This window comes from Solanum stenotomum, chromosome 11 (genome assembly GCF_019186545.1).
Source record: "Solanum stenotomum isolate F172 chromosome 11, ASM1918654v1, whole genome shotgun sequence".
Classification (NCBI taxonomy): Eukaryota; Viridiplantae; Streptophyta; class Magnoliopsida; order Solanales; family Solanaceae; genus Solanum; species Solanum stenotomum.
This window is the reverse complement of record NC_064292.1, coordinates 55,075,652-55,085,678: the sequence shown is the minus strand read 5'-3', so window position 1 is coordinate 55,085,678 and position 10,027 is coordinate 55,075,652. Positions and strand designations below refer to the sequence as shown.

At 31.2% G+C, this 10,027-nt stretch overlaps 1 protein-coding gene across 1 annotated transcript in view; it reads left to right on the top strand.

Annotated features, from left to right (window-relative positions):
- LOC125843865 (TMV resistance protein N-like) overlaps window positions 1-10,027 on the top strand; it is a 367,653-nt gene that overhangs the window by 51,569 nt on the left and 306,057 nt on the right. Inside the window, exon 2 of the mRNA XM_049523087.1 lies at window positions 6,684-6,867. Within this exon, the coding sequence (XP_049379044.1) occupies window positions 6,684-6,867 (184 nt within the window). The remainder of the gene's footprint in view (window positions 1-6,683; window positions 6,868-10,027) is intronic.

Sequence of the window (10,027 nt, the reverse complement as noted above, 5' to 3'; positions counted from 1 at the left end):
AACATTGATCTATCGAGGAGCAATAGAAATTTAAGAGATGGTGAAAGGTACTCATATATATTCAATTGTGATAACTTCAAATCAGTAATAAATGTATGGTTAAAATCCCTTTGGATTTGTGGAGCTGAAATTTCTTAGAAGGAAATCGCTCAGGATTTATCCATACCTAAGATTTGAACCCAAAATTTCTGGTTAAGTGAGGAGCAACCCCATCCGCTTTACCACAATCCTTCTAGAATGGATGGTCAAAAATTACACTAGACACAAAAAGTTTTTTGAAAAAATAGCAATAATTATATCTTCCATTCCAGTAGAGTTTTTAAAGTCAAAGTCGTCTGCTTTCGGTGAAATTAAAGACAAATTTCAATCAAATATTGGCAGAGAAGATAAAGGGAGGTTGGTGTTTGTACTTGTGTAGCAATAAATTATAAATTTTGTGGTGGAGTTAGGAGTTTAGCGAATAGTGTGTAAATATTTTTCTAAATTATGTTACGGGTGTAAAAAATTAAATATACACTGATAATAACAGAGTAATATTTAATCTCGATATACCACATAATTTTCTAGCGATGTGTGCATCAAACCACCCTTCACCTCAAGTGGCTCCACCCATTACAAGAATTCCATTTAACTTCTCCTAAAATTTTGTTTCTTTCTCATTTGGGATACTCTTTTTTTTGAAGCTTCATACGCTTGTACTTTAATTTTAGATGTCCATTTTGTTGTTCAGGGTAAAGGGCAAGTTTTTTTTTTTTTGAATCAATGTAGCTCAAGTGGTCGAGCAACTATTGATAGGAGTGTATATCGTTTGTTTTTTATCTGGCATTTTTTTTGAGTCGACTAAAAAAGAAAGTGAATTATATAAATTGGGACAGAGAAAATAATTAATTACATTTTTTTTTCCAAATAATAACCAATCAAAAGCAGGGTTATGGTCCAATTTTTCTTACGGTGAATCCATAACCATAAGTAAAAAGAATTTATTAGTTAATTACAATTATTAAATGGGAGATCGAATAATAACGATGATTATGGTAGAGTCATAATTATTCCTTCATTCTTAATTAAATATTTTAAATTAGTGCCTTGATTATTGACTAGTCCTTGTTAGAAAGTGTTTTATCCTCAATGTGAGACCTCTCGAGACTCGACACGAATTTAAATTAAGTCAGGCCTCTATGTGGATACATAATACTGAGTAGAACTAACTCACAATAATTCGATTCAACGTAGATATTTTCCAAGGTATAGTCTTTCTTTGTAGCTTCATCCACTTATATTTTGAGTTGTCCTTTGTGTTCATATTACTGTGGACCCATAGCAATAATTCAATTCAATTGGAGTAGACACCATCTTCAAAAATTTTGCAAGATGTAGAGCTCAAAAGTTCTACGGAAGAAGCATAATCTCCATTGATATTCATGGTAGAAGCAGCTTATTAATCCAGAAGGTGAATTAAGTTAATTCAGAGCAGTGAGTTTAGAGCAACGAAACAAAAAGTACGTTTCTTATTATTAACATATATCTGACTTGATATGTGAAGATTGGTGTTAGGCTTAGAAACCAAAGTGATCTTTGAAAAGGCTACGTACTTAATGTTATTTGGATGCTAGTAGTAAGTTTATAGTAGACATAAGGAACGTGGTGTTATCATCTCGATTTTTCAAAGTCAACGTTCAATAAAAAAAAAATTATATCTTTTTTCTTTTTCAAATTTTATCACAGTGGATGTTATTGTTGGGTTTTGTTTGTCTTGACTTTTTTACCATAAATAAGTTTTTCTTTTAGAAAAATATTTTAATATTTTACTAGTCCTTTCTTGTAGGAAAGATTTTAGAACTCTATAAATATAGGCTTGTTCATTCTAACTTAATTAACATTCACAATGTAGTCTTAGGGGCTTTGAGAGTTTTGGTAATGGGGGAATTTATGGGACACAAGTTTGATGCGTTATCACTTGTGTGGACCTCCCATGTATTCCGAGTGAATTGGTTGAGGTTAATTCTCTCTATATTTTGTACTCTCATAATTATAGTTGATTGTTCATCGCCTTTGTGGACGTAGGTCGATTGGCCGAACCACGTTAAATCTTTGTGTCCTTTGGTATATTTCTCATTTGTCTTCTTACTCGTGGTCTATCGAGGTTTGCTTTGCTAACTTCCGCATTACACCTGCTTATTTCGATCCTAACAATTATCATCTCAATTATTTATTGGTATTGAATAACTCTTTTCATCAAAATTTTGGCAAAAGGAACTAAATCACCTATTCGTTATTGCCTATGATGGGTCATGAACCTGAAATATCATACCAGTTTTATTCATATCCATTAAACTCACCTTTGGATCAAATATTATTTCTCAATGGAAAATATATTGAATTATTAAAATAATCTTAAATAAAACGTCATAAAATAAAGCTATACCCAACAAATTGTGGGCTTTGTTTATTTAAAATAGTAAAGTAATATCGTAGTAATTTCTTTGTGAATGACAAAATATGATAAAGACTAGACTTTATTTCATTGAAGATAAATAACTAGTCAAATGCAACAAAATGTAGGAAATATCTTGAAAACTTTAATGTAATATGCACAGGACCACTAAAAGTACAAGTAGATGAAGGTGCAAAGAAAAAAGAAGGGTAATTTCTATGTCACCGACAACACGATTTGACTTCATCCAATTCACTTTAATTAATAAAAAACTAAAATATGTAAAACATACCTGTAAATACAGATCAATGGAAAGAAGATCAAGCCCACTAAATGTACAATGTCCCCTTAAAGAAATTATTCCGCTCTAGTATCCGAGGTTTGATTTGGAATATGTCCTCCCAAGATAGAATGATCTCAATCACCAATTTATTGATACCCAAAACTCTGGTGTCAGCGAGCCACTCAACGGCAGTAAAGTACACTAATAAAATTTGTGCAGAAGATGAAGTAGAAATCAGGAATTTTTGTAAGTAAAAAGTCTGAAGAATCACTGGTATTTATAGCCAAGAGTCTCGGTCCATGACTGTTCCTGAAAGTTGCAACCTTTCAAAGCAGTCATCTCCAACGGTGGGAAATTTAAATAAAATGGGAAAGTATTTTAAATAAAATGGGTCACGTGGATCCGAGTTGNTCCGCTCTAGTATCCGAGGTTTGATTTGGAATATGTCCTCCCAAGATAGAATGATCTCAATCACCAATTTATTGATACCCAAACTCTAGTGTCAGCGAGCCACTCAATGGCAGTAAAGTACACTAATAAAATTTGTGTAGAAGAAGAAGTAGAAATCAGGAATTTTCGTAAGTAAAAAGCCTGAAGAATCACTGGTATTTATAGCCAAGAGTTCCAGTCCATGGCTGTTCCTGAAAGTTGCAACCTTTCAAAGCAGTCATCTCCAACGGTGGGAAATTTAAATAAAATGGGAAAGTATTTTAAATAAAATGGGTCACGTGGATCCGAGTTGGGTCGGAACATTTCGGTTAATTAACTAAATAATTGAAACGTTTTAACCATTTAATTTAATTTAATTAATTAAATAAATAATTTAAATAAAACTTTGTCGAAAAATCAATCATTTTCCGAAGCCGAAGCCGTAGCTATAGTCGAGCCGAGCGACGATAGCGAGAGGGGGTCCCTCTTTTCAACCCTTTTAACAACTAATATAAGTGTTTATCTATTTAAACACTTCTATCTTTCTTTCCACCACCAATGAGGGAGAAATGCCCTTTCTTAAAGTATAAGAGAATCTTTTCCAATTCCTCTTTTCATCTTTCCTCCATTTTTCAATAACTCTTGCTATACCCAACATATAGTTTTTACCATAAATATTAATTTACTTCACAGTTTGAGATAATTACATATTGTCTTGTTAATTAATAATTTTATACCAAATGCCAAATAAGATACACCAGTCTTTCTGATATCAAGTCAGATAATGCATCAAAGATATTCTAAATATAAATACATTAGAAGAGAGGGAATAATTTGAACTTTAAACTCCGGGTAATGCTAAATGGCTAGAAATTTAAAAAGTCTAAAATATCCTTTTTATTTTAAAATAAATTGATCTTTTTTTTATTTTTTAATTAAAAGATATTAAAGTTAAAAGGATAAAAATATTCAAAAAAGTAAAATAACATAGTGTGAAATATGTTATTTTATGATTCTAACCAAATTTTCTGGCCAAAAAGATTTTTCCTTANNGAATATGTCCTCCCAAGATAGAATGATCTCAATCACCAATTTATTGATACCCTTCAGCGAGCCACTCAACGGCAGTAAAGTACACTAATAAAATTTGTTCAGAAGAAGAAGTAGAAATCATGAATTTTCGTAAGTAAAAAGTCTGAAGAATCACTGGTATTTATAGCCAAGAGTTCTGGTCCATGGCTGTTCCTGAAAGTTGCAACCTTTCAAAGCAGTCATCTCCAACGGTGAGAAATTTAAATAAAATGGGAAAGTATTTTAAATAAAACGGGTCACGCAGATCCGAGTTGGGTCGGAACATTTTGGTTAATTAACTAAATAATTGAAACGTTTTAACCATTTAATTAATTAAATAAATAATTCAAATAAAACTTTGTCTAAAAATCGATCATTTTCCGAAGCCGAAGCCGTAGCTGTAGTCGAGCCGAGCGACGATGGCGAGAGGGAGGTCTCTCTTTTCAACCCTTTTAACAACTAATAAAAGTGTTTATCTATTTAAACACTTCTATCTTTCTTTCCACCACCAATGAGGAGAAATGCCAAGTATAAGAGAATCTTTTCCAATTCCTCTTTTCATCTTCCCTCCATTTCCCAATAACTTTTGCTATACGCAACATATAGTTTTTACCATAAATATTAATTTACTTCATAGTTTGAGATAATTACATATTGTCTTGTTAATTAATAATTTTATACCAAATTCCAAGTAAGATACACCAGTCTTTCGGATATCAAGTCAGATAATGCATCAAAGATATTCTAAATATAAATACATTAGAAGAGAGGGAATAATTTGAACTTTAAACTCCGGGTAATGCTAAATGACCAGAAATTTAAAAAGTCTAAAATATCCTTTTTATTTTAAAATAAATTGATCTTTTTTTTATTTTTTAATTAAAAGATATTAAAGTTAAAAGGATAAAAATATTCAAAAAAGTAAAATAACATAGTGTGAAATATGTTATTTTATGATTCTAACCTAATTTTCTGGCCAAAAAGATTTTTCCTTAAACTTCAGATCGTATACATATCTCACTACAAGAAAAGTGTGAATTACATGGAGATTTTCCTGCAAATATTCATACTAATCCCAGAAAAATTCCTCAGTAATTCACACTTTTCTTATAGTATTTTATTGTGGAATTTGGAGCCACAAAGGTGAAATTCTGGCCATTTAGCATTATCCTTTTTATGGTCTTTCGTTGCAGCTTCATCCACTTATATTTTGAGCTGTCCATTATGTTTGTGGACCCCATAACAATAATTCAATACAATTGGAGTAGACCCCTCCTTTTTCATATAATGACTTTACCCCAAATGTCATCAATTCTATCTATATGTCCACACACTTCTTATCTTTCTTCTCAAATTTCAACAAATTAACCGAATCCATGGCATCTTCTTCTTCTTTTGCCAGTAGTTCACAAAACTGTCGGAAGTACGATGTCTTTCTAAGTTTTAGAGGTGCTGACATACTTTTAAGGTAAAATTACAATTTATCCCTTAAAAGTTTATAATTACAGAAATTCCTCAAACGGATACAATAATATAAATGCTAATACATTAATCTGATGCGCGAGATACATTAATCGTTAAGTAAGATACATTACATTTTATATATGATATACTAATCTGATGTATATGTTATACATGATACACTAATATGATGCACAAGATACACTAATTTGATGCGCAAAAATAAGGAATTTTGGAGATTTGTAAAACTTATAGGGGATAATGGTAATAAATAAATTAAAAGGTGGAATTTCTGTAATTTTTCCTATTATTTATGTTGTTATTGATTAACTAACTTTATTTGTTTCTTATGGTTTAATTTAATTAAGTTTTCCAACATAGCCTTCATTATTTTTTGAAACACCTATTATTTTATTTATATATTTAGTTACATATTAATTATTTTGTCTCAATATGAATTACGCCAAGTTCCTTTCTTAAAAGTAACAACTTAAAATCTTCTTTCTTTCTTAAATTTAGTTAAAAATTTAAAATTTAGTTGAAAAGTCATTTTAGTCAAATTGTCGGTCCGCAAGTTAATGGTCATTTTTTTGGAACATATTTTCCTCCTTTCCAAACACATCAAAGACATATTTTGATGGATGAAGACTTTTTCAACCTGTTACAGTACATATTCTTTCTTTATAGTTGTTGATTCTTTTTTTTCATTCAAGTAGGGCCATGTAATTAATTCACTTTTTCTTTCTCACCAACTTTCCTATTCTTTTTTAAGGAATTTCCTAATAATTCTAATGACAAGTGGAGTAGAGAGCATTAAGAAGCTGCTTATTTCACAGAAACATTCATCTTTCATTTTGCTTTATATTTCTTCATCTTATTATTATCACACCTGCACATAGTTTGTATTTTCTTCTCAGACATCCATGGCATCTTCTTCTTCTTCTTTTGCGAGTGATTCACAATACCGTCCGCGATGGAAGTATGATGTCTTTTTAAGTTTTAGAGGTGTCGACACTCGGAGAACATTTACGGGTCACTTGTACGAAGGTTTGAAACACAGGGGAATATTCACCTTTCAAGATGATAAAAGGCTAGAGAATGGCAATTCCATCCCAGAAGAACTCTTGAAAGCTATCGAAGAGTCTCAAGTTGCCCTTGTCATTTTCTCAAAGAATTATGCTACATCGAGGTGGTGCTTGAATGAATTAGTGAAGATCATGGAATGCAAGGAAGAAAATGGACAAATAGTCATACCAGTCTTCTATGATGTGTATCCATCAGAAGTTCGGAAGCAAACGAAGAGCTTTGCAAATGCCTTTGCCAAACACAAAAAGAAGTATAACAATGATATTGAAGGAATGCAGAAGGTGAAAGGATGGAGGACTGCTCTAAGTGATGCCGCAGATCTAAAAGGTTGTAATATTCATGACAGGTGAGTGAAAAACATATATTGAATCATACTTGCTAATATTCTACTACTATAGAACAAATCTGTACCTCAAAACTTTATTTATTTCTATCGAGTGAATAAATTTTATGGTCATCCAAGTATACCAAAATTACTTGCTAAAGTCACTTGTGTTGATTTTATATATTTCTATCAATTTAATTACTCAATGACATTGTTACATAGATAATATTTTGAGGAGTTCGATTTATGTGTCTTGTCCCTTCTATCATGATCATGCACTTACTTTTGTAGGATTGAATCAGAATGTATTCAAGAACTTGTTGACTATGTTTCTTCCAAATTATGCAAAACTTCTTCATCTTATTTGCAAGATATTGTGGGAATAGATACTCATTTGGAGAAAGTAAAATCCCTACTAGAGATGGAAACTAATGATGTTCGGATTTTGGGGATCTGGGGAATGGGGGGAGTCGGTAAAACGACTCTAGCAAGAGCTGTTTTTGATACACTCTCACCTCAATTTGAATATGCAAGTTTCCTTGCGGATGTAAAAGAAACTAACATAAATGAAATGCATTCTCTGCAAAATATCCTTCTCTCTGAACTATTAAGGGAAGACAAAAAATATGTGAATAATAAGGAGGATGGGAAGCATCTGATGGCTCATAGACTTCGTTTTATGAAGGTTTTAGTTGTGCTTGATGACATTAATCATCATGATCATTGGGAGTATTTAGCAAGGGATCTTCGTTGGTTTGGCAGTGGGAGTAGAATTATTGCAACAACTAGAAACAAGCAAATTTTAGGGATGAATAATGTAGTACATGAAGTGACTACATTACTTGAACATGATGCTATTCGGTTGTTCAATCAACATGCTTTCAAGGGCGAAGCTCCAAATGAGAATATTAAGAGGTTGGCGTTGGAGGTAGTAAGTCATGCTAAAGGCCTTCCTTTAGCCTTGAGATTGTGGGGGATTTGGTTACATAATCAAGATAAAACTATGTGGAGAGAAGTTGTAGACATGATAAAGAGAGAATCTAGTCCAGACATTGTTAAAAACCTCAAAATAAGTTTTGATGGGTTGCAAGATAAAGAGAAAACAATATTTCTAGATATCGCATGTTTCTTTAGAGGGAAGAACAAAGATGAGACCATTAAAATTCTTGAGAGCTATGATTTGGACGCTCGTATCAGATTGCATGGTCTAATTGAGAAATCTCTTGTGTTCATCTCTACATATGATACAATTCAAATGCATGACTTAATTCAAGACATGGGTAGATATGTAGTGAAAATGCAAAAAGATTCCGGAAAATGTAGCAGAATATGGAATGTTGAAGATTTCGAAGATGCGATGATGGACAATATGGTAAGTAAGCTAAACAAAATGCTATAGTATTCATATTTCAAAGATAAATATACTCTATTCCTCTAGCTTCATATACTGACGCACAAGTCATTTAAATTGTTTCAAATCCACACTACCTAGTTTGTTTATCTCATGTTAATAAGTTATGAATTACTCTAATAGCCACTTATTATATTTAATCTTATATCATTCTTTGGATTAACTTGAAATTTATACAGTATTTAATTTGTTCATACTAATTTAATCAATAATATTTTAAAAGCTAATATCACCCATTTATTTACCCTAAGTAATTTTTTATTAGTAAAAATTCATAAATGAAAAAATAAAATTTAGGAGGGCCAATACTTACCTTACTAATTCAATGATCAATTATTTTTTTTTCATTTAAATGATGACAGTTATTGACACTATTTTAGTTACCATTTTGTTTTATGAGAGCATGAAAAACTTTTTAACTTGAGTCTAATAAAATTCTCAAAAAATGTATCATTAACAAATAAAATTAACTACGCAAAGCATTTCTCTTAAGCGGCATATTTCTTAACTAATATTTGTACCTCAAATTTTATTTGATGGTGCTGGCTCTTCAAGTACAATAATAAATAATATAAAACATGACAAAAATTTGCATACCTGAGTAGAGTAAGAAAACAATGATATTGATAAGTGAATTGCACATGACATGTTGATTCATAATCTTTTTATAGGGGACAAGGGAAATGGAAGCAATCTGTTTTCGTTATTCTAAAAAACCAAGCTTCAGCAAAGAGGCAATGAAAAATATGCAAAAGCTTAGGATATTATGCTTATGGCATGATCCATATCCAAAAGATTTAGAAGATGGCTCTATTGAGTACCTGCCCAACAACTTGTGTAGCTTTGTCTGGCATTGTTATCCTTGGAAGTTATTGTCAGAAAATTTTAATCCCAGAAGGCTTGTTCATCTTGATCTCCAAAGGAGTTCATTGCAATATTTAAGGAATGAAACAAAGGTACCATTCTATTTCAGATACTTCCTATTTTTAATTGTCCTAGAATTATAATTGTTCTCATAATAACCTCTGTGAATTGCATTTCCAACCTCTGCATCTAAAGAAGACACAATAAAAATATGTTGGCACAATTGAGTTCTGTGAAAATATTATATAAGGTATGAGTTATATCAAATCACATTGTAATGAGTATCACAAACTTTTCAACAAAAAAATATATAATTTGAAATATATGAACAGTCAATCTATTTAAATAACTTCTTTATCGTATGTAAAATGATTTAGACATTCCATGAACCTGCAAAATTGGGACAACAAAACCTGGTTTGGTAATTAAAGTAATGATTAAACTTTATACTATTAGGTCCAAAAATGTGATATATAACATGTAACCATACCAAAATGAGTATACAAAGATGATTAAATGGCTCCGATTTGACTACAAAAGAAAAATTCTACATACCTTACTTTGTAGTTATCAACTATTATTTCATTCAATGTTGAGAATTAGGAACATTCGTAATGTTCATTTATACAAGAACTTAGCTTAAATTCATCATTAATACTAATT